This window comes from Drosophila albomicans, chromosome 2R, assembly GCF_009650485.2.
Source record: "Drosophila albomicans strain 15112-1751.03 chromosome 2R, ASM965048v2, whole genome shotgun sequence".
Classification (NCBI taxonomy): Eukaryota; Metazoa; Arthropoda; class Insecta; order Diptera; family Drosophilidae; genus Drosophila; species Drosophila albomicans.
Window position 1 is genome coordinate 30027252 of NC_047631.2, and position 25947 is coordinate 30053198.

At 36.9% G+C, this 25947-nt stretch overlaps 4 protein-coding genes across 7 annotated transcripts in view; 1 reads left to right on the plus strand and 3 right to left on the minus strand.

Annotated features, from left to right (window-relative positions):
• Nucleotides 1-25947, plus strand: part of LOC117576396 (uridine phosphorylase 1) — a 239162-nt gene that overhangs the window by 193292 nt on the left and 19923 nt on the right. Inside the window, exons 1-2 of one of the 2 annotated variants that reach the window (XM_034261111.2) lie at nt 276-647; nt 2581-2646. In XM_034261111.2, coding sequence (XP_034117002.1) covers nt 2594-2646 — 53 coding nt within the window. In that variant the 5' untranslated portion in view covers nt 276-647; nt 2581-2593. Of the gene's footprint in view, nt 1-275; nt 648-2580; nt 2647-25947 lie in introns of those variants that run through there. The other variant, XM_052006970.1, reaches the window with a different exon arrangement.
• On the minus strand, nt 3953-25229 carry LOC117576394 (uncharacterized). 2 transcript variants are annotated; one of them, XM_052006969.1, is made up of 2 exons: nt 24918-25229; nt 3953-5135 (listed from the first exon to the last, which is right to left on the minus strand). In XM_052006969.1, exons 1-2 carry the CDS (start codon nt 25212-25214, stop codon nt 4065-4067), a joined length of 1368 nt encoding a protein of 455 aa, XP_051862929.1. In that variant the 5' UTR covers nt 25215-25229; the 3' UTR covers nt 3953-4064. The 2 variants fall into 2 exon arrangements, with proteins under 2 accessions (XP_051862929.1, XP_051862928.1); XM_052006968.1 differs by lacking the exon at nt 24918-25229 and adding an exon at nt 7772-8682.
• On the minus strand, nt 6623-7763 carry LOC127565966 (uncharacterized). Of its 2 annotated transcripts, none has more exons than XM_052006973.1 (2): nt 7064-7763; nt 6623-6995 (listed from the first exon to the last, which is right to left on the minus strand). In XM_052006973.1, exons 1-2 carry the CDS (start codon nt 7358-7360, stop codon nt 6981-6983), a joined length of 312 nt encoding a protein of 103 aa, XP_051862933.1. In that variant the 5' UTR covers nt 7361-7763; the 3' UTR covers nt 6623-6980. The 2 variants fall into 2 exon arrangements, with proteins under 2 accessions (XP_051862933.1, XP_051862932.1); XM_052006972.1 differs by having other exon boundaries at nt 6623-7012.
• LOC117576393 (uncharacterized) lies at nt 9363-11396 on the minus strand. The gene has a single exon (XM_052006967.1). It carries the CDS (start codon nt 11342-11344, stop codon nt 9398-9400), a length of 1947 nt encoding a protein of 648 aa, XP_051862927.1. The 5' UTR covers nt 11345-11396; the 3' UTR covers nt 9363-9397.

The following is a 25947-nucleotide window of genomic DNA, read 5'->3' on the forward strand; positions in this document are numbered from 1 at the left end:
GCGGTTTCACTATTTGTTTGCTATAATTAAATTAATTTTGTTGTTTTGGCTGCGCACCACAATTTAAACAATTTACTGACTCAGACTGCCAATTACAGAGTTTGAGCTAGTTTGAGTGCGAAATTTCATGCCACAAAATTCGCTCTTCCTGTGGAAAGTTTGAGTCAAGTTTGCCAGCAGCGACGTCAGCGTCAACGTCAGCGTCGACTGCGACTGCGACTGTGAGTGCTGTGGCAGCAAATGGTTTTTTGTTTTTCTCTCTCGCAGTCAGTCAACGGTGAACTACGCGCCACTGTGGACGTTAACGTTTGCTCCTCACTGTGTTGTGTTCTTTTTGCTCTCATTGTTGTGTCTGTGCGTGCGTTTCGACCACCTAAAGCAAGAGCGAGAGAGAGTGTTTTGTGTGTTCGAGTGAGAGAGAGAGCGAAAGTGTGTGTCTAGCTGGTTGCACGTGAGTCGCAGCAGTAGATAAACAAAAAAAAAAATAGAAAAAAACATCCAGCAGCAGTAAAAAGAGCATAGTTTATATACCCGAGACGATATTTCAACGTGATTTTTTTTTGGCGCGCGCGAATTGTTCTTTCTTATCTTCCTGCTAGCTGCTTTCAACTTTAAGGCAAATACTAAACTCAACTTTTACCTTTTACGTAAGTTACAACACACTGAATACACAGCCAAGCAGGTCATAAATATTTGATTTGACTTTTCCTAGTTAAACACAAACAGAAGCAGAAACGCGCGCGCTATTTGACTTCGACATTCTAGTTTTCACGTAAGAAAATCAATAGCTCATTATCCTTACTTTCAATATAATTCCATTTTTGTTTTTTCTCTGTCTGTGCTTTTTATCGAACTAATTGAAAAAGTTCTCGATAGCTTAACAGAGAGAATGGGAATAATTTTTGCATTTGTTGATGACTCTGCAAACGGTTCAGCAAACGCTTTCAAGGCTGAATCGTTTATTGGGTCAACAGCAGCAGGCTGCACAAAAGGCTTGAACAAAAATTTCTACGTGTCACCATAAGGATACAGCATGTTTCCTTTTGTGCCTGCGCTTCAGCATGATAAATTGTTTGTGTGCTTTGCCACAATGAATTCTCACAAAACTTGAAAGCATGCTCTGCATTTACTTCAAGAAAAATGACAAATTACTTGGCAAAATATTAAGTAATTCTAAGCAGCTTAAACCAAACTTGCAAGGCAAAAACTTTTAGTTTTTAGATTCCAGTTCAAGTTTGCCAAAGCTTCAAATCAAAGTCTTAACTCTACTTAAGTCTTTACACTATTTTGCAAATAGTTTCTTTTGCAGCATAAAAAGAAGTTGGTAAACAAGAAAATTACATTTGCTGCCATGGCAACAATGTTGTCTGCATTATACATAAACAAAACCTTCTAGTTATCATTTAAAATACAAAGTAAAAAGACTCTTTTGTTAGTGTATCTGAATGTCTTTTGGTGCCAAGCAAAGCGTAATTAAGAAGCGTTTGCAATGGTTTTTCTGCCAAATCCATGATAAAGCATGACAGACATGCTCCTGGCTGTTGCTTTAAGCCATCTTAAGTGTTTACCGTCTGTAGCATGAGTAATGAGCTCTTGTGTAAATATTGTTTTCCAAAAATATTCAAACCAAAAAACTCGCCTCGCGTTTGCGATCCCTGCGGCACTGAACCAGAATAGCCTCAGTCAACGACACTCAATTTCCGGTTTGCTCCCTCATCGTAGGCCCAGCTAATTGTAGCCTTGAACTTTGCCACTAAAAAACAGCAACAGTGGCCATGACAACGTGGCAAGACAAGTGTGCGTGAGCTCAACTAGTTGATACCCTAAGCTATGTGGAAAATCACACAAACTTCTTAGAGGCACTTTATCAAAATTGTGTAGCATATCTTTTGGCGCGCTTAAAGTGATGGACCGCATTTGTTGCCACCGGCGGCACACATGGGAACGTGCTCAATCTACCAAAAATCTTTGTTGGCTCAGCGCAATGGCAGTGAATAAGCCGCAAAATAAATCAAGCTCCAAAAACAATTTGGACATTCGGACGTCCGTTGGCCGCGAGCAAGGCAGTCGAAGCAGCTGTGCAACATTTCAAGGACTCCACATTCCATTTCTGTCTTCCCACTCACAGTCCGTTTGCCACTCAAAAAGCAACACACACGCACACACACACACACACACACAGTTACAGCTGGACGTCATAACCCTCATGGCACGTGATGTTTTACATCGTTGCCTTTTAATTAAAAGCTGTCAAAATGCTTTGTGCGCTCTTTTTGTCCGTTTTACCCGCGTCGAGCTCATTAGGTTGTTTTTTCTAGAGCTATCTAAACTTGAATATTTTTATTTTTAGTACCTCTTTTAAACATTAAATTTACATAAAGTTTTGCAGTATATAAGTAGTATATACATATATGTAATAAGAATTGTAAATGAAAAGTTATCAATAAATTAAGCACTGACTCGATAATTCATAAGAGTTACTTCCAGATTTATGCAATAAGAACAATAGCGTCAATCTGTAACGAATGATCGTAAAGAAAGAAAATAAATAGACTCATTTAAGTGTTGTTTTAATTGCAGTGCCCACCGCAAGATGTCGCTGCTCACTGGCAATAGTCACTCGCTCTCCGAGGAGGAAATCGATGAGTGAGTAGAGCAAAGAACAGCAAAAACTTGTGTCAATCAAATTAAAGTGCGCGAGACGCAAACTAAGAAAAAACAAAAAACAAATAAAACAGCGACAGCAATTTGCACTCTGAACTTTTGTATTTGTTTTTCTATTTTTACATTTTACTGCTGCAGCTGAACTTTTGTTTGCCTTCAATTATAGAGAGAAAAAATAAAAGCTTTTGCAATGTGTGCTGTATATTGCTTTTTTACTATTGTAAAAAACACTTGAAAATAAAGCTGTTAATGAAGTTAACTTCGTTCCAAATTTTCTAGCATACTTTGAGGCTTAGAAACCTCTCCAAAAACATGATTAAGTCAATCACTTAAATATGCGCCGAAAAGTAGGCCACATTTAATGAGGATAGCGTGGGAAGCATCCGCTTGGCTGTGATAATTGTGAACAAAAGCCGCCTAGTCATAATGATAATTATGTTATTACGCATACGCCGCAGAGAGCCCTAAAACGATGACGCTATCAACTATTTAAATAGCCATGACATTGCATTATAATTTTGCAAGATGCCCCTTAATCCGCCCCCATGGGATACAGGGTATTCAATGCATATGCCACTAACTCGCATACAATTGTAGGCATTATCGATTGGCATTTGAAATTCGAATTTCTCGACACGTTCGTCATCAGGCTGTCGGCCGAAATTGTGTTTTTCAATTTGGCAGCAGTCAGGCGAGAGTAATGCAATTTCAGTTAATAGGATTAGGCCGAGACTATGACACTTGCCTGTTGATGTTGATGTTAACGCATTGATTTCCCTCTTCCTTCTTCCGCTCTCAATGGCCCCCATTCCATGCCCCACATTCTCATTTCGCTTTCAGCTCGCATTTGCGTTTCACATTTTCATTTTCTATTGTAAAGTCAGCATGGCTTTTAGCTGCGTCTCATTGTTTATCTTCAGCGGCCAGACATGACCTTAGCCCCCAAGGCCACTTAATTCACTTAACCTGAGGTATTTACATTTTATGGCTATGACTAGAGCCACTGGGCAATCATCAATTGTTGCGTAAATGTGCCTGAGACCAGTTAATGAACCGTCGGCGCCAAGCAAGGGTAAAACCTAAACTTGAATGTTTAATACTAAATTACTAATTCCAACAAAAAGGATTTGTAATAAGTTACTTTAATTTCAATGTTTATAATGATATTATTGTGGGATTCATATAAAGAAAAGAAAAAAGATTGCAGTAAAACAAATAAATGGAATTTAAAAATTAATTTTATTATAAAAATGAATTTGATTAATTTGAAACAAAATTTCATGTCGATTTTACATTATAAAAAATATTTGTGTTAATTTTGTATGTGTGTTTCCATACAAATATGTAACATTATCATCATTCAATTTTAAATAGCTTGAGTAAATTCATTCTTATGGAAATTATGGTCTCCCAAGATGAGGGGAGAAATCGTAGCTGATGATTTTGGGTGCAACAAATCCGCCATATCCCGGACTACTTTTATAATATATACCAATTCCAGCCAATGGAACTGGAGAATTTGACACCACATCCTGAATGTCAATAAACGGAATTGTTGTTTGTGCCGCATCTTGCTCCATTCCCGAATTGACAAACTCTAAATATTGATTACTCTTTGACATTTGCTGTGAACTGTTTGTTGATCGTGTTGGTATATCCAGATTATCGAGATTTAATTGTTGCCTATCGTCATATGGTGACCAATGTGAGTTGACTTTCTGCGGTTCGAATATTTCACCACTTTCAAAGTCAAAGTCCCTAAACATCGTTATGAGACTCAGTCGTCCATTCAACACACGAAAACGCAATCCAGTGACCACTTCTTCTTCTTCACACAAAATTTCATCCAGATCTATACCACGTTCCTGGTGACTCAATGAATGATAATTGACCCCATCACAAACATCCGAATCGGTTATTTTGAAGTCATCAATTGGAACCCACTCTACAGATGATTCGTTGATGGCTCCTCGAGGCAAGAGTTGTCCTTGCTGTATCTGTAAGTGGAAAATGCGATTCTTCTTTACAAATCGCACTCCAGTCACCACTTTGTTCGCCATCACATCAGATAAAGTCTCGCGAAGGCTAAAGTACCGATCAGACTTTGGTCCCGGCTCATCGCAAAGACAAAAACAGTAGCTGCACTTTGTGAAAATCCATCTATGCCAGCTCTCTACATTATTGACGTCTCGAGAACAATTCTCGCCTTGTCCAAATTTCTGTCCGTCTTCATATTCAATATAATCATATCGACGAGTGTCATTATCAGGCGATTGACAAATAGATAAGTCCGAGTCGACAAACTGACAGTCGTAAATATGACCCGAGCACTGAGGCTGCTGAGAACAAAACTTTTGGTTGAAGCAACCTTTTGTAGTTGTGTTCTGATAATCGGAGCAAGTTTCACTACAGGACTCATCGTTGTTTAGATCCACTTCGTTCTCAACGTATCCCTGAAGAAGTCTTGTCACCTCGTCGTAGGTAACATTTGGAATATGCTTTTCGGGATCACAACGCCATATATCGCGATCAGCATTCTCCATTGTGCTTTGAAGTGTGTCGATAGCGTATTCTTTGACTTTCTTATAGTTAAGAAGAACCTTATTAATTTCTTCAGTGAAATTTCCTTGCCCAGAGACACGTCTAATCAAAAATGAATACTCGATCAGGATATATGCCTTCAATTCGGTTAGAGCAATGTCCATAAACAATGAGTAGACAAGCTGTTGGGGGAAGTGGAGATTATAGCAGAGCTTTTTATATGGCATCTCATACTTTTGACGCAGAGTATGTAACAAATCCTTGTCGACATAATACTGACCAAGGAGTTCCAGATAAAAGTTATTAAATAGCGTCTTTTTTATTGGCATTGCCCAAGTTATCTGTTTTGCCAGCTTGAGTATATCTGTGGAATTTTCAAGGAATATAATGGTACCCATTTCTTTAAAATGCTCCGAAGCGGTTTCTGTATCTTGAACCAGATGTTCTATTATATACAAGTCCAGCGGATCATAGGTGATGTAATCATATAACGATTTTTTCGATAGTTTAACGTAATTTTCCTCGATCTCATGAACTTTATTGCTGGCATTTCTGAAATGTTCTAACAGTTTGTTGTAATTTTGTGATGTATTCGTCAAATCAAATTCAAGTGCATCCAATTCTTCAATATCCGCTTGCACCAACGGAAATATTTCCTCAAAATCATGAATGAATCCCAGGACTGCTTTTGCTTTATTTAAGTCCACTAAAAATTGCATGGCTCGAATGTTGACTATCAGCAGCGATAGCAACGAGAAAGAATACACGATTAACATTGCTTATATGTTGAGTATTTGTTTTGTTCTCTTAATCACAGAGATCCGACAACAGAACTTATCACACAGAAAGTAATTTCACAAATAAAGTGATGCAGAATGATGCTTAGGATTGTCTACGAACATCTTAGAATATATTAAAGTATACTATGTACTTATAATATATGAATTTGTTGACATTTTCTAATTTGCAACGAACCAAAAACTTGAGAAGGTATCTTAATTCACTGGTAATCATCATGGTTTGGAGAATACATTAAATACATTTTAGAAGTTATAGAATTATATTCATATATTTTCATGAAATCATAAAAAACATTAATTTAAATTCTCCAAAGTGTAAGTCGGGTATTTCGAAGTCGAGCAATCTAGACTTAAATTTTCTTACGTGTCCAAGTGTTTTTTAAGCGCTTATAATGAAAATAAACTAGACTTGCATACATACGCCTAAACACTTGGAATTACTGTCTCAATGCATCTGAAAGCATGCAACAACAATATTACATCAAAAGTTCCAACAAAAATAAGATACTATATACCCTGGAATTTGCAAAAACCGAATGACTTACAAATTTTCATTTGCAAGTGAGTAATTTGAATAATTTGCAACTACGTTATTTATATTATTAAAGAAACTCAAATGTAGCAAGTTTATTTTAATTAAGTCAAATTTGTTTACAAATTCAAAATAATTTAATATGCAAATCCTAATCGGCATTCCGAACGTGTCGTGAAATGTCATAGGTGATGATTTTGGGTGCCACAAAGCCGCCATATCCCGGACTACTTTTATAGTAGATGCCAATTCCAGCCAACGGAACTGGAGGACTTGTAACAACATCCTGAATGTCTATAAACGGAATTGTTGTTTGTGCCACATCTTGTTTTATTCCAGAGTTCACAAACTCTAAGTATTGATTATTCTTTGACATTGGTTGTGAACTATTTGTTGATCGGGTTGGTACATCAAGATTTTCGAGATTTACCTTTTGTCTATCTTCATTGTTTGGTGGTCTATGTGAGATGATAAACTGCGATTCTACTATTTCCCCACTATCAAAGTTAAAGTTATTAAACATTACTATGAGATTCAGCCGTCCACTCAATACTCGTAAACGCAGCCCGGTCACCACAGAAGCTTGGCCGTCTAAAGTTGAAATTTCATCCAGATCTATACCACGTTCCTGGTGACTCAATGAATGATAATCGACCCCATCACAAACATCAGGATCGGTTATTTTGAAGTCATCAATTGGAACCCACTCCACAGTTGATTCGTTGATGGCTCCTCGAGGCAAGAGTTGTCCTTGCTGTATCTGTAAATGGAAAATGCGATTCTTCTTCACAAATCGCACTCCAGTCACCACTTTGTTCGCCATCACATCAGATAAAGTCTCGCGAAGGCTAAAGTACCGATCAGACTTTGGTCCCGGCTCATCGCAAAGACAAAAACAGTAACTGCACTTTGTGAAAATCCATCTATGCCAGCTCTCAACATTATTGACGTCTCGAGAACAATTCTCGCCTTGTCCAAACTTCTGTCCGTCTTCATATTCAATATAATCATATCGACGAGTGTTATTCTCATTCGATTGACAAATAGATAAGTCCGAGTCGACAAACTGACAGTCGTAAATATGACCCGAGCATTGAGGCTGCTGAGAACAAAACTTTTGTTTGAAGCAACCTTTTGTAGTTGTGTTCTGATAATCGGAGCAAGTTTCACTACAGGACTCATCGTTGTTTAGATCCACTTCGTTCTCAACGTATCCCTGAATAAGTCTTGTCACCTCATCGTAGGTAACTTTATGAACATGCTTTTCGGGATCACAACGCCATATATCGCGATCAGCTTTTTCCATTGTACTTTTGAGTGTGTCGAGAGCATTTTCGCTGACATTCTGATAGTTGAGGCGAACCTTGTTCATTGATTTAGTAAAATTACACTGTCTCGAAACTTTTAGAATCAAGAATGAGTACTCGATCAGGATGTATGCCTTCAATTCGGTTAGTGCGATGTCCTTATACACTGAGTACACAAGCTGTTGGGGGACTTGACGACTACGACAAATGTTTTTTGTTGGTATCTTATGCCTTCGGCGCAGTTCATTCATTTCATCCTTATCGGGCATATATAAACGAAGCAGTTGCAAATAGAAACTATTATATAAATTCGGTAAAAGGTAATGTTTATCAATTATACTTTCAGCAAATAAGATTATGAGTGTCGAATTTTTAGACGACTCAATTGTCTCCATTTTCGTAAAATGTTCGGAAACAGTTTCCAAATCTTGAATCAAAAGCTCGAATCTATACAAGTCCAAGGGGCTGTTAGTAATGTCATTATATATCGATTGCTTTGACTGTTTAATATGATTGTCTTCAATCTCAAGAACTTTAATGCTGGCATTCTTGAAAGGTTTCAGCACATTAATGTAATTTTCCATTGTCTCCGTAGAATTAAATTCAATTGCATCCAACTTTTCAATATCTGCTTGCACTAACGGAAGTATTTCCTTAACATCATGAATAAATCCCAGGATTCCTTTGGCTTCATCAAATATGGTTTGCGACTGAGAAGCCTGGCTGAAGATTATCAATATCAGAGGCAGAATAAACTGAATTCGCATTGCTTGTAAATATTTTGATGGTATTCTCTCTTAATCGGAAGGATTCGTCAACAGAACTTATCGCATTGAAAGTAAATTCACAAATGAACTGATGCTGTATGACGCAAAAAAGATTGTCTGAACAAATTTATCTATATTAAAGCATACTATATACTTATGCAATAATCTTAATTTCACCTGGTACCAATAAGGAACAAAAGTATCTTAATTCACTGGCAATTTTTTTCAACCAAGTCTTTTCATTGGAGAAACATTTGGGTACATAAAATGTAATATTTTAATAACAATACGAATATATTTAGATTTTCAAATATTAAACCTATTTTCATAGGGGCAATGTATAATTTCTTATTTCTATTGAATAATTAATTTTGTGAAATACATTTTGTTAAAATCATTGGACTGCAGTGAATACCTAATAGCCTTTCCCTGTTCACATTCTTTAATCATGCATTTCAATGATTTGTTCGGGTATTTTACAGCCGAACACTCTTATCTGTAGCTCTCTGAATTGAACAACCAAGTCCAAGCCTAATGAAAATAAACTAGACTTGCATACACATACCTAAACACATGGATTTATTGACTCAATGCAACTGAAAGCAGCCGGCAATTATTATATCAAGCTCCAACAAAAATGTGATGTAGCTACAATTTATTTATTAGGTAATTTTATTTGAAATTCTCGATTAAAGCAAGATCTTTGTAAACAAATTCATATTTGCACAAAAAAGTTACATAAAAGTTTAATTTATTGTAATCGAATAAAATATACAGCTTCAGAAGTTACCAAGTTGGCATCCGAACGTGTTGAGAAATGTCATAGGTGATGATTTTGGGAGCCACAAAGCCGCCATATCCCGGCAAACTTCTGTAGTAGATGCCAATTCCAGCCAATGGAACTGGCGGATTTGATACCACATCCTGAATATCAATAAACGGAATTGTTGTTTGTGCCGCATCTTGTTCTATTCCTGAGTTCACGAACTCTAAATATTGATTATTCTTTGAAGTTGGTGGTATCATATCCATATACTCTAAACGTGTTGGTACATCCAGATTATCGAGATTTAATTTCTGTCTACTTTCGTTATGGGGTGGCTTATAATATCTGAAGGACCGATGTGGAAATAGTTTCCCTCTTTCAAAATCAAGGGGACTAAACAACACTGCGAGATTCAATCGGCCATTCAACACACGGATACGCAAGCCAGTCACTACAGATGTTTTTTCATCTTTATTTAATACATCATCCAGATCTATACCACGTTCCTGGTAACTCATTGTGTGAACATTGGCAGCAGTTACTTCGTCATCTTCGATGGGAACCCATTCCACAGTTGATTCGTTGATGGCTCCTCGAGGCAACAGTTGTCCTTGCTGTATCTGTAAATGGAAAATGCGATTCTTCTTCACAAATCGCACTCCAGTCACCACTTTGTTCGCCTTGATATCCGATAAGGTGTAAAGAAGACTAAAGTAACGATCGGACTTTGGACCCGGCTCATCACACAGACAAATGCAGTAGCTGCATTTCGTGAAAATCCATCTATTCCAGCTAGCCACATTATTGACGCCTCGAAAACACTTTTCATATTCGCCAAGCGTAAAAACTTCGTCGTCTTGTTCATATTCGATATACTCATAGCGACGATTGCTGCTCTCCTGCGATTGACATACAGATAAGTATGAGTCGACTAACTGACAGTCATGAATTCGACCCTCGCATTTAGGCTGCTGAGAACAAAACTTTTGTTTGAAGCAACCTTTTGTAGTTGTGTTCTGATAATCGGAGCAAGATTCACTACAGGACCCATCACTATTTAGATCCACTTCGTTCACAATAAATCCTTGAAGAAGTCTTGTCATCTCATCGTAGGTAACATTGTAGTGAAGCTCATGGGGATCACAACGCCACATATCACGATCAGCTTTTCGCATAGTCTCTTCAAGAAGATTAAGAGAGTTTTCAATCATATTCTTATATTTAGCACGAACTTTATTTGTTTCTTCCATCAAATCACGTTGACCATCAATTCTCCGAAGTAACAGTGAGTACTCGATCAGGATATAAGCTTTTAGTTCAGTTAGACCGATGTGCTTATAAATCGAAAAGACAATTTGTTGAGGTGACTGAGGACTATAACAAAAGCTGTACACATGAATTTGATACTCGTGGCGCATCTTCGTTAATATTTTTTTCGAACGAAACCAAAGATCAAATAGTTCTAAATAAAAGTCATTAGGCGTAATACATTTTCCGTTTCTTCGCCTATCTATAAGTTCGGCAAATGAAATAATGAAAGTGTTCGAATTGTTTGAGTTTTCGATCGTCAACATTTCTTTAAAATTGTCATTAATATTGTTTATTTCGTGTCTCAAATTCCCTAAATCCTCCTCATCATTGTAATTATCAAAAATTTCTGTGTATAGGAATTGCTGTATTGTAATATTAGTATACTGTTTCTCAATCTGCTCAACTTGGATGCTGATGATTTTAAAATGTTGCAATACTTTGAGCAGATTTTCACGCATTGTCGCATTATCAAATTCACCTGAATCTTTATCCAATTGGTCAATATCCGATTGCACCTTCGTAATTATCTCATCGACATCATGAATATATCCAAGGACTCCATTGACTTCTGCAACAATTCTTTTCGACTGACTTGTCTGACTGAAGATTATCAATATCTGCACGAAATGAAGTGAAAGTGAAAACCCAATTTGCATTGTAGGCAAATTTATGTATTATCCTTTATTCCGAAAGAACTTATTGCGCAGAGAGTGTGTTCACAAATGAACTGATGCAAAAGAGCTTACTCAAGCAAATTTGTATTTATTAAAGAATACTATATTCCTATAACATACGTGGGGTATTCATATTAAAAGCTCTCAAATTGATCATGTAAGTTTAAGGTACAAAGGTATTTTAATTCATTGACACTCATAGTCTTGAGCAAAACTATTGATTTGTATTTGAGATGCTTTATAATTGTTATTGAAAATCTAATGTTGCTAAACATAAATAAGACGTAATTTTTTAACTTATGTGTCTGCATCAAATCACTAGTTTGAATATTGCGAACAAATTCTAAAAAATAAAAGAAGAGCGGGTATTTTACAGTCAAACACTCTCCACTATAGCTTTTTCACTTGTCCAATCAAATCCAAGTCTATCTAATGAAAATAAACGAGATCTACTGGCACAAACGTAAACAAATGCCAACGACAATCTCACTTCAAAAGATCCAACAGAAATTTTATTACCCCAGCAGCCTTTGTTAAGCAATTGTATTAGTCTTATGGGTGTTGACGAATAGGAATTATTACAAAAGTATGTCTTGATCGGGTTGGTAAATTCAGGTATTGCACCTCATCATATTATTGACTTCTCTCAAACATTTTTCGAGCTCTCCATATCCTGATATCCTGATCCATATTCAGAATCAAACCTATATAAACTAATAGAGAATTATCTTTGTCAAATATAATCAAATATTAAAATGATTCATTTTCTTTAATTTTATTATTTCTTCATTATTATTAGATGATTATTTATTTGAATATATATATATCAAAAGAAACAAGATATAGTTGTTAAATGGATTTTAGTTCAGCGATACTTGCACTGGAGTGTGAGATGAAAAGTCATATTGAATGATTTTAGGTGCAATGAAACCACCATATCCCGGAACTGCTTTGTAGTAGATGCCGATGCCAGCTAATGGAACTGGACCCTTAGAGACGACATCTTGTATGTCAATAAACGGAATTGTTGTCTGCGCTGCATCCTGGTTTATTCCGGTATTCACAAATTCTAAATAATTATAATCCTTTGATAATTGCTGAGACAATTGACGTGATTTGGTTGGTATATCCTTATCATCGAGATCCAGTTGCACGTTTGGAAATGTCTTACTGGCTTGCCAAACGTTTTCCATTAGTTCTCCAGTTTTAAAATCATATTTAGTGAATTGCAGTTCGAGATTGAGACGTCCATAGGACAAGCGCAAACGCACGCCAGTTACCACAAATGATTTGTCATCCGTTTTCATTACCTCAGCCAGATTGATGCCACGTCTATGGTAACTCATGGAATGATAGTCCCTGCCCTCTCTAACATTGTAAGAAGAAATGAGGTAGTCATCTACAGGCTTCCACTCCACAGTTGACTCATTGATGGCTCCTAGGGGCAAAAGTTGACCCTCCTGTATCTGCAAGTGAATAATGCGATTTCTTTTCGCAAATCGCACTCCAGTCACCACTTTATTCGCCTTTACATCGGATACAGTTTCACGAAGATTGAAGTATCGGTCAGACTTTGAGCCCTGCTCATCACACAAGCAGAAGCAGTAGCTGCACTGCCAGAAGATCCAACGATACCAGCTTTCCGCTCTAGATGTGCCACGTCCGCAATATGACATTGTTCCCAATACTCTTCCACTATCGTATTGAATGTACTCATAACGACGAGAGCTGTACCACGGCGACTGGCAAATTCCCATGGACTTTTCGACAAACTGGCAGTTATAAACGCGACCTGAGCATTGAGGCGCGGATTGACATAATGCACCGCTGATGCAGCCGGAGACTGTGGTGTCCTGATATATCTCACAGCTATACCTGCACCTCCTGTCTGCATTCAATCCGTCCTCATTTTCAATGTAACCTTGAAGAAGCCGTGTAACCTCTGCGTAAGTAATTTCAGCAATATGATTGGGAGGATCACTACGCCAGATGCGAAGATCGGATTGCTCCATCACACTCCTTAAGAAGCTTAGAGAATATTCGGTGCGCCTCTTAAAGTTTTCACGCATTATGTTCGTTTCCTCAGTAAAGTTGCCATGCCCAGTGGCGCGTAGAATCAGCAGTGAGAACTCCATCAGCGAATATCCTTTTAATTCGGTTGTGGCGATGTCCGTGTACAGTGATCCGACAAATTGTTGTGGCGACTGCAGTGTGCGGAACCTCTCATCTAAAGCCTCCTCATAGTTGCTCATCATCTGGTATAGTAGAGTTTCTTGAGGTGTCTTACGATGGATCGCGCTGGAAGTGTGACCGAACATTGTCAAGTGCAGGCGATCCATTAAATGCTGTAAGGAATCAGCATTTGGCAGAGCTGTCCATTCGGCAAATGAAACAAGTGATGCTATTTCCATCTTACGATTTTTGTAGGTCATCATCTGATCATATCGGGCAATTATCCGATTTGTGATATCCTCTAGAACTTGAACGGTTCTAATCATAGTTGGTACATTTTTGCTAATAAAACGATTGAACGATTCAGTGGATATCATGGGTTGATTCTGGCTGCTCCGAATTAGTTGAATCTCGTTGGAAATTGAGTCGAGGGTCTCCATGACTGTCTCCATGTCGTCCATGGTACTTGTTTCTACGGCAATATCTCTTTCATCAGCAACCAATTCTCTAATTGGGGGTAGCGCTTTTTCACACGCCTCATAAACACAATCTATTATTCCCACAACAGCATAAATTTCCGTAAAAAACGCTGATGATGTGTTCACATTAACAGTTAAGAATATTAATATCCGTGAAACAACAAAGAAATTAAGCAGTCGCATTTTCACAAGAGATGGACAATAATACGTCTGTTCACAAGTAACGAGCGAAGAAATGTGATGAATGTTGCGTCTTTTATAGCAACTGCAAGGAACTTTTTTTATACCCGGTACCTACCATAGCGAATTATATAGGGTATTATATTTTTGTAAACTATGCAATATAACAAAATAGTCTATCAATATATAACATAAATATAGAGATTAGTATATTTTAGTATTATTTGTTTATTTTGACTTGCTATATATTTTCACAATAATATCGTAATGTTTTCATATTTTGGCTAGCGGGTATCTCACAATCGAACACACCCGACAGTAGCTTTTTGCTTGTTTGTTATATGGACCAGATAATACTTACTTATGTAAAGATACCACTTTGTTTACTACTCATATAATAATTTCTTAGGAATTGACATCGAAGATTTAAAAATATTTATTCCAGAGAATTTAATTTGATTGCTCCTTCCGCCTAGACTTCTATGGAAATTAAACCTATCACTCTACTCGATAAGCAATTGAACTTTGAGTGGGTTGGTTATTAGCCTTCCGCAGTGTATCCTCGTGTTAGGGTCGTCGTTGCTCTTCTTGATTTATAGCAACTCAGCAGCAAGATAGATGAAGATTTAGGATAGCCTTAAATGCCAAAAGTGGGTAATAGGTAAATATAGGATTTAAAAATTCAAAAGAACTGAAATTGATACTCAAACTTCGAACTTGATATAACGATGGTATTCTGATTGAAACTTGAAGTTTTATTTCTCTGGCTTCTATTGTCTTTCACATCTGAGTAATACTTATAAATAGTAAGCATACGGGCATAGATATAGCTACATCATATACCTGAGTTCAAAGCGAGTCAGAGAGCTTAAGCATAAGAGAGATTTTCTGAAAGCTCGTGAATGTAAAACGAAATTCTTTACACATACATATGACTTAACGTCATGCCACTTAAAAACTTTGGACTATAAAGTCGATTACCCGTTTCCTTCTCTTTATGTGCTTCTGCTATTATAAAATAAAACAAAGAAAACATACAAATTGTATTCAATTGCAACACGTTTTATTTTTCTTTTCGCTGAAATCTTGGAACAGAGAAAAATAAATAAAGGAAGGAATATAAAAGATATATATGTATATATATAAATGATATTATCAGTTTTATTCAAGATAATATAATATAAACTTTATTTTTATTGTATTAGATTAGAAATATGATATATGTTATTAATTGATATTGATATATTAATTGACATTGTCATAATCAAAAGTTTTTCAAAGCATTGTCACCGGCGGGAGATGTGGGGAAATATCGTAGCTGATGATTTTGGGAGCCACGAAGCCACCGTATCCCAGACTACCTTTATAGTATATGCCGATTCCAGCTAAGGGCACTGGCTGATTGGAGACGACATCCTGAATGTCAATAAATGGAACTGTTGTTTGTGCCGCATCCTGTTCCATTCCCGTGTTGACAAACTCCAGATATTGTCCATCCTTTGATAATGGCTTCGAACTGTTAATGGACAACGTTGGAACATCCAGATTTCTTAAATGTAGTTCTTCTCTGCCTTCGATATTGCTATTAGATTGATATTTTCGAGTTGACTCCGGCTCAATTAGCAGACCCTTAACGAAATCAAAATTACTAAACAAAACTATTAGATTGAGTCGTCCATTCGTTGCTTGGAAACGGACACCGGTTACCACAAATGCTGTGTCATTAGTATATGTTATTTCATCCAGATTTAAGCCCCGTCTCTTGTAGGTCATTGCATGATAGTCGACTCCTTCCCTAATATTTGTATCATCGATTTTATAGCCATCGACGGGTTTCCACTCCACAGTGGATTGATTGATTGCACCTCGGGGTAAGAGCTGTCCTTGCTGTATCTGCAAATGGAATACACGATTCTTCTTCACAAAGCGCACTCCAGTCACCACTTTGTTCGCCGTCACATCGGATACAGTTTCCCGAAGATTGAAGTAACGATCAGAATTTTGATGGTCGTCACACAGACAGAAGCAGTAGCTGCATATCCAGAATAACCATCTTCTCCAGCTCTCCACATTGTTGGCATCACGCGAACAACTTTTCTGCTTCCCAAATTGTTGTCCATTTCCATATTGAATGTATTCATAGCGACGTGAACTCTTCTTTGGTGATTGGCATACCGTCAAGTCCGATTCTATTACTTGACAGTTGTAGATGCGACCCCGACATTGAGGCTGTTGAGAACAAAACTTTTGATCGAAGCAACCCATTGAAGTTGTATTCTGATAATAGGGGCAAGTTTTAAAACAGGATCCCTGTTTGCTAAGATCCACTTCGTTCTCGACATATCCTTGGAGAAGTCGTGTCACCTCGTCATAAGTGACGTTAAGTATGTGCTTGGCAGGATCACACCGCCATAGAAGACGATCGGATTGTTGGCTCAAATTCCGCAGTTGACTTAAACTTCGTTCTGCGCGCTGTCCATAGTTGAGGCGAATTGTTTTCCATTCATCGATTAAATCACGTTGACCAGATACCCATCGAATCATCAGTGAATACTCGATCAGGATGTATGCCTTCAGTTCGGTTAGTGCGATGTTTTTATATAAGAAGTAGACATATTGTTGTGGCGTCAATTGAATGAGGCAGCTTTTTTGCGGGAGCATCTCATACATTTGTACTACTTGGGTTAACATGTCTTTGCTGATATATTGAGAATCCAGTCCGAACAATGTTGAATAAAACTCATTTATTAAAGTTGAACTGAATTTACTGGTTCCTGGCGACGTAATTGAGTTCGTAAATGAAATGAGTGTGGCGAGCTCGTACTTCTCCATCCTCTGCATTAGTTGAAAATTGTCAGAAATATCCACCATTAGCTCAGCAATCCTCTCTAAATCAATACCTCCCTGATGAATCGTGGTAGGAAAGTCGTCAAGAAATCCTTTATCCATTGTAATGTAATTCTCCTCGATTCGGTGAACTTGATTGCTTGTATCCTTGAAATGTTGTAGGACTTTAAATTGATCTTCACGCATCTTAGCAACGTTAAAATCGCCAATGTTCCTGTGCAAGTTTTCAATATCCGAGTGTACCCAAGAGGCTAATCCTTTTGCTTCATGTATAAACCCGATGAGACCATTATTAAAGTCTTCGCTTAAAGATGGCTGACTGAATTGACTTAAGATTGTCAACGAAAGCACTAGATGCAGTAGCTGCATTGTAAGTTCCGATTTTGATCACAACGATGCAAGAAATTTTGATCGAGACACGCCGACTGTAACAACTCAAATGAGCCTATGTGATTATACGATGCAGTATTTATTAATAAAAATTATGCACTGTTGACTTTATCGCAAATTTGTTGACTGCCAGTTGAACACTATGAAGAGATTAATAATTTCCAATTAAATATATGCATAAAACATATACTCTATATACTTATAAGTCATAAGGTTATCTTTACAGTTTGAAATAACGTAATTTTGTATTTACTTTGAACACAAGAATGTAACATACATATTGTACAATATGCAAATCAAAGTGCCCCATAAGACGCACTTCCAAGATATAACAAGGTCGGAGTAGACTGAGATTTTTCATTCACGAGAAATTCGCGTCACTGATAACTTAACATACATAACATATATGTACTACATATATATATATATGTTATACATTCTTGAAACAATATATAAATTTCTTCCAGCGACATCATCAATATCAGCTTTTATTAAACTATCTCATTAATATTGACTGCTTTACCAACAAGAAAGAGCGATAATAAATGCACCAAATTTATTTTAATTAAAATTTGTAAATATTGGATTTTTCTGTATTTATACACGATGTAATTTTCAACACGTTATATTTTAAAATTGCAATTAAAAAGCTCAAAAGCATTTAAACGTAAGCTGCGTAGTCAAAACTAATAACTTTGGTAGCCACAAAACCTCCGTAACCAGGACTACTTTTATAGTAGATGCCAAGACCAGCCAATGGAACTGGCGGATTTGACACCACATCCTGAATGTCAATAAATGGAATTGTTGTTTGACCCGCATCCGCTTCCAATCCAGTGTTGACAAATTTTAGATATTGTTTATTCTTTGACAGTGGCTGAGAGTTTTCTTTTGAGCTTGTTGGCAAGTCCATATTATCAATATTTAGTTCTTCACTCTGAAAACCCGGATTATACTCGTACATCATAGTTAAATCTATGTATTTCTCATCTTCTTCTTTATATCCTCTTACTTTTCCGTTTACAAAATTATGTCGACTGAAATATACTTTCAGTCCCAGGTAATCTTTAAATGCATGGAATCGCACGCCGGTTACAATAAAAATCCTGTCATGCTCAAATATTGTTTCGTCCAGATTTATGCGACGGTTTTCGTAACTCATTGGGTAGTAGTCAACACCCTCGGTTATATTGGCATCATTGATTTTGTAGTCATCGACAGGAACCCATTCTAAAGTAGATTCGTTGATGGCACCTCGGGGCAAAAGTTGTCCCTGCTGTATCTGTATATGGAATACACGATTCTTCTTCACAAATCGCACTCCAGTCACAACCTTGTTCGCCCTCACATCCGATCTGGTTTTCCGTAGACTGAAGTATCGATCAGATATCGGACTCGGCTCATCACAAAGACAAAAGCAGTAACTGCAACGCCAGAATAACCATCTACTCCAGCTCTCAACGTTGTTGACGTCACGCCAACACATTTCGTGCTCTCCGAACTTTTGTCCGTCACTATTTTGAATGTACTCATAGCGACGATAGCTGCTCGTTGGTGATTGACATACAGATAAGTCCGAGTCGACAAACTGACAGTCATGAATTCGACCCGCGCATTTAGGCTGCTGAGAACAAAACATTTGATCGAAACAACTTTTTGTCGTTGTGTTCCAATAATCGGGACATGTTTCACCGCAGGACTCATCGTTACTTAAAACCACTTCGTTCTCAATGAATCCTTGAAGAAGTCTTGTCACTTCATCATAGGTAACTTTAGGAACATGCTTTTCCGGATCGCAACGCCAGGCAACACGATCAGCTTTTTCCATTGTAGTTTTCAGTGTTTCAAGGGCCCCTTCGCGGATGCTTTTATAGTTGACACGAACCATATTAGTTTCCGTTGTGAAGTTGCCTTGTCCAGAAACCCGTCCAATTAAGAGAGTATACTCCATCAGTATATATGCCTTCAATTCCGTTAGAGCGATGTCCTTATACAAAGAGTAGACAAGTTGTTGAGGTGACTGAAGACTTTGACAAACTTTTTCCCATGGGATCTCGTATGTCTCTCGTAGTTGGATTAGAATTTCTTTGCTGGCAAAAGGTTCACCGAAAAGTTTCCAATAAAAATCATTTTTTTGAAATGTGTTGATACTTTTAGGAGCTATCTCATCAGCAAATGAAATAATTAAAGTTTCATTCTCAGAGTTTGCCGTATTCGCAAATTTAGTAAAATTTTTAGAAACTTCCACTATGTCGTGGACCAATTTGTTTATTTTATCCAGTTCGCTGTTATTATCAGATATTTGCTCATAAAGCGAATCCTTAGGAGTTGTTACATGATTCTTTTCAATCAGATCAATTCTTGCGCTGACTTCCTTGAATTGTTGTATCACTTTGATTTGATTTTCATGGAATTTCGCACTATCAAATTCACCAGTATCCTCATCCAGTTGTTCAATATTAAAACACACTCCCGTAACTATTTCCATGGCATCATGAATAAATGCCAGAGCTCCTTTCTTTTCGCTAAGGAACCACAATGATTCAGAAGACTGACTGAAGATTGTTAAAATCAGCAGCGATGACAACGAAAGTGAGAATTTAATTTGCATTGTAAGAAACTGTTTATATTATTCTCGTTATCAACAAAATTCGTCAACTGAACTTATCGCGCTGAGAGTAAATTCGTGAATGAAATAACATTCTGAAAAATTTGTTGTTTTAAAACCAGCCATACGTTTAACATACATATACAAGGTATATAATTTCAGTGGCAATGTTTTGCATGTTTACATAAAAGTAAATGTACTTCTATGATTCATTAGAACTAATATATTCTGCCAAATAATATAACACCATTATACCCTTAGGCGTATCGGATACAAATACTTTAATTGTGTGATCATTATAAGCTAGCATCAAACACAAAAGTATATAAATTATGTGGAAAGCTTCATCTAATTATAATTTATTAGATTAAGCAGAAGCAGCTTCCATATTGGTAAGAACTTTTCGGATTTGAGCATATTAAAATGAAAAATAATCAGCTGTAGTTTGTTTACTTATAAACAAATATATTCTGTATGATTCATTGATAACATACATCAACATATTGTCGACTCAAAAAAAAGTGGAACTTAGCTCCATAAATGTGAGCTTTCAACTAGGACCCAAATTTCGAGATAGCTGCGTTGAGAATTCCGAAAACGAACTAATAGAAAAGATAACACTGATTTAATTGTGAATAATCATATACAAAACAAGAAACTCTTTTATAATTTATATCCGCTATTCAATTACAATTCTACATTTACCATCACATTTGCAATTACTCCACACAAAACCCAATAAAACTGACTGCCACCGACAATTTCAATTCCAATATAATTTTTATTAAAAAATCCTATAGTCTCCCTGGTTTTTTAACAAAAAAATAGATAAGGGATATAATATAGTGAATTGTTCAAAATTGTGCAATAATTTTAAGTAAAGTTATAAAAATAGAAACCAATAAATTCAGAAGCATCTTGGGGCTATGATCGAACGTGAGCTGCGTAGTCATAGCTAATGAGTTTGGGAGCCACAAAACCTCCGTAACCTGGACTACTTTTATAGTAGATGCCAAGACCAGCCAATGGAACTGGCGGATATAACACCACATCCTGAATGTCAATAAATGGAATTGTTGTTTGACCCGCATCCGCTTCCAATCCAGTGTTGACAAATTTAAGATATTGTTTAGTCTTTGATAATGGCTGTGAGTTTTCTTTTGATCGTGTTGGTATATCCATATTATTTATATGCAGTTCTTTGTTATCAACACCATTGCTTCTAACGGTGTCCGTATACATTATATGTATTGTACCCTGCTCGAAATTATATCCACTAACCAATACATCCAATCCAAGTCGATTATCATATGCATTGAAACCCACACCGGTTACAACAAACATATTGTCATATTTAAATACTTCACCCAGATCGATTCCCCGGTTTTCGTAGCTCATTACGTGATAGTCGACTCCCTCAGTAACGTCCGGATCAGTGATTTGGTAATCATCGACAGGAACCCACTCCAAAGTTGATTCGTTAATGGCACCTCGGGGCAAAAGTTGTCCCTGCTGTATTTGAATATGAAATACACGATTCTTCTTCACAAATCGCACTCCAGTCACAACCTTGTCTGAATAGAAATGTGCTCGTGTTTTCCGAAGATTAAAGTAACGATCAGACTTTATGCTTTGCTCATCGCATAGACAAAAGCAGTAGCTGCACTCCCAGAATACCCATCTATGCCAGCTCTCCACTTTATTAACGCCTTGCCAACACATTTCGTGCTCTCCAAACTTCTGTCCGTCACTATTTTGAATGTACTCATAGCGACGATTGCTGCTCGTTGGTGATCGACATACAGATAAGTCCGAGTCGACAAACTGACAGTCATGAATTCGACCCGCGCATTTAGACTGTTGAGAACAAAACTTTTGATCGAAGCAACCTTTTGTAGTTGTGTTCCGATAATCGGGACATGTTTTATAGCAGGACTCATCGTTGCTTATATCTATCTCATTCTCAACAAATCCCTGAAGAAGTCTTGTCACCTCATCGTAGGTAACTTTAGGAACATGCTTTTCCGGATCGCAACGCCAGACAACACGATCAGCTTTTTCCATTGTAGTTTTTAGTGTGTCAAGGGCCCCTTCGCGGATGCTTTTATAGTTGACACGAACCTTGTTAGTTTCCGTTGTGAAGTTGCCTTTTCCAGAAACCCGTCCAATTAAGAGAGTGTACTCCATCAGTATGTATGCCTTTAGTTCCGTTAAAGCGATGTCCTTATACAAGGAGTAGACAATTTGTTGAGGTGACTGAAGACTATGACAAACTTTTTCCAACGACATCTCGTATTTCTCTCGTAGTTGGCTTAGAATTTCTTTGCTGGCAAAAGGTTCACCGGAAAGTTTCCAGTAAAAATCATTTCTTTGAAATGTGTTGATACTTTTAGGAGCTATCTCATCAGCAAATGAAATAATTGAAGTTTCATTCTCAGAGTTTGCCGTATTCGCAAATTTAGTAAATTCTTTAGAAACTTCCACTATGTCGTGGACCAATTTGTTTATTTTATCCAGTTCGCTGTTATTATCGGATATTTCCTCATAAAGCGAATCCTTAGGAGTTGTTACATGATTCTTTTCAATCAGATCAATTCTTGCGCTGACTTCCTTGAATTGTTGTATCACTTTGATTTGATTTTCATGGAATTTTGCACTATCAAATTCTCCAGTATCCTCATCCAGTTGATCAATTTTAAAACGTACTCCCGTAACTATTTCCTTGGCATCACGAATAAATCCCAGGACATTATAATTTTCATCAAGAAACTGCTGCAACTGGCTAGGTTGACTGAAGATTATCAATATCAGCAGGAGAGGCAACCAAACTGAAACCTTTATTTCCATTGCCAACAAAAATTTGTTTGTTCTCGTAATCAGAAAAATTCGTCAACTAAACTTATCACGCCGAGGGTAAATTCTCGAATGAAGCTTTCTGAAATTGTGCCAAAGACTTTAACATGAAAATGTGCGTATATGTTACACATGTACATAAGTATATACTTAATCACATTCTTATTTAGAAGTCTGAATTCAGCTGATTATTAGGCTTCACATCCAAAATGTATAAAAAGTATATAAATTTAGTGGAAAACATCATAGTAAATAGATATTTATTTACTTGAGCCCAAAATTTATTTTGAAAAAAACAGTCTGCATTTTCGATTCTGAGCTTGTTTCCTCAAAAACAAATGTAAAACACATCTGGTTCATCGAGAGATTACATTTATACATATTGTACACTGAAAAACACAGTACATAAGCAACACTCATGTTAAGCCATGTTTTTTTTAACAAAAATAATTTACTCAAAAACAAAAACAATTTAAAATTGTGCTTATCAATTTGGAATTCAGAAATCGCCATACAAAATAATATTATCAGCCAAACTAGAGTGTTATAATATTTAAGGGGAAAACATATAAGAAAGCCGTGTTGTATGTACTCAACTATAAAATATCCGCTGCTCATTCTTATCAATTGATTTTGTGCTGCTTAAAAAAAAAATAATAATAATGCAAACAAATGCCAATATAACCGACTTCAAGTACAGGTTCAATTTTATTATAAGCAACCTTTAAAAAATAATGCCCATTAGTAAGTGGGATATATCATAAAGAAAGATATATAACCATTATAGCAAAGTTTAATTTAATTGAAACATATTAATTTTGTAGTTTTCGTTATTAAACAAGTTGAAATATCAAACATAGTTACAAAAAGAGAAATGAAAATGTTCTACACGATCCTAGGGTTGCGCTGTATGCTTCCGAACGTGAGCTGCGTAGTTATAGCTAATGATTTTGGGAGCGATAAAACCACCATATCCTGGACTACTTTTATAGTAGATGCCAAGTCCAGCCAATGGAACTGGCGGATATGACACCACATCCTGAATGTCGATAAACGGAATGGTTGTTTGACCCGCATCCTTTTCCAATCCAGTGTTGACAAATTCTACATATTGTGTATCCTTCGATAATGGCTGTGAACTATTTGTTGAGCGTGTTGGTAAATCAAGATTATCGATATTCAGTTTACTGTTGTCCAAACCACTATTCCAAATGGTATACATTGTGAACCTTACGGGTATTGGACTGTCATCTTCATAATATCCATTTACTAGGCCTTCCACAAAATCAAAGTCACTAAACATTACATTTAGTGCCAGTTGTCCTCTCCATACATGGAATCCCACCCCGGTCACTACAACTCCTCTGCCATGTTTGTGTATATTATCACCCAGATTATTGCCCAGATTTATGCGCCGGTTTTCATAGCTCATTGCGTGATAGTCGACTCCCTCAGTAACGTCCGGATCAGAGATTTGGTAATCATCGACAGGAACCCACTCCAAAGTTGATTCGTTGATGGCACCTCGGGGTAAAAGTTCTCCCTGCTGTATTTGTATATGGAATACACGATTCTTCTTCACAAATCGCACTCCAGTCACAACCATGTTGGCTTCCACATCCGCTAATGTTTCCCGAAGATTAAAGTAGCGATCAGATTTTAAACTAGGCTCATCGCATAGACAAAAACAATAGCTGCAACGCCAGAATAACCATCTACTCCAGCTCTCCACTTTATTGGGCTCTTGCTCACAATAATCATACTTTCCTAGCAACTGGCCATCTCCGTATTGAATGTACTCATAGCGACGATTGCTGCTCGTTGGTGATTGACATACAGATAAGTCCGAGTCGAAAAACTGACAGTCATGAATTCGACCCGCACATTGTGGCTGCTGAGAACAAAACTTTTGATCGAAGCAACCTTTTGTCGTTGTGTTCTGATAATCGGGACATGTTTCACTGCAAGACTCATCGTTACTTAAATCCACTTCGTTCTCAACATATCCCTGAAGAAGTCTTGTCACCTCATCGTAGGTAACATTATGAACATGCTTATCCGGATCACAGCGCCATATAACACGATCAGCTTTTTCCATTGTAGTTTTCAGTGTTTCGAGGGCCTCTTCACTAATGCTATTATAGTTATCGCGAATCATATTAGTTTCCGTTTTTAAGTTCTCGTTTTCATAAATCCGACGAATCAATAGAGAGTACTCTGCCAGTACATAGGTCTTTAGTTCCGTTAGAGCGTTATCTTTATATAAGAAGTAGACAAGTTGTTGGGGAGATTGTTCACTATGACATATATTCTCCAATGGCATCTCATACCTATGTTGTAGTTGACTTAGAATATCCTCGACGGCAAAAGGTGCACCGATAAGTTTCAGATAAAATTCATAGTTACTTGCATATTCTGTTACAGAACCTATTGCATTAGCAAATTGATAATATAGGTTAGAGTTTACATAATCCGCATATTCCTCAAATTTATAGGAAATCAGGTGTTTCGCCATTCTCAACTTATAATAAAATATATCAGTATTATAGAGAATATAATCATATGGCGATTTCGTAGAAATTCTTAAATTCTTTTCAATCTTATCAATTTGTGTGCAGACTTCCTTAAAACTTTGTGCCACTTTTGTATAATCGCGTTCCGATATATGAGTCCACTCAATTTTAACAGATTTAGTAGCACCATTATACAATTGTTCGATATCCGAGCGCACCATCGAAACAATTTGTTTGACATCATTAATAAATTCCAGATCTCCATTTATTTCGCCACGAAATGACTCCGACTGGCTAGGCTGACTGAAGTTTATCAATATCAGCAGCAATGCCACCGGAAGTAAAGTCGAAATTTGCATTGCACACAAATATTTATAGTATTTTCTTAATAGAATCGTCAACAGAACCTTTTGAGTTGGCAGTAAATTCGCAAATGAACCTTAGTTAAGTGCTGCAAAAGCTTCAAATACTACGAAAAGTAAAAGGCGGCATTTGAGAATGCTTGACTGTGAGACACCCGAACATTTTGAGATAATACAATAT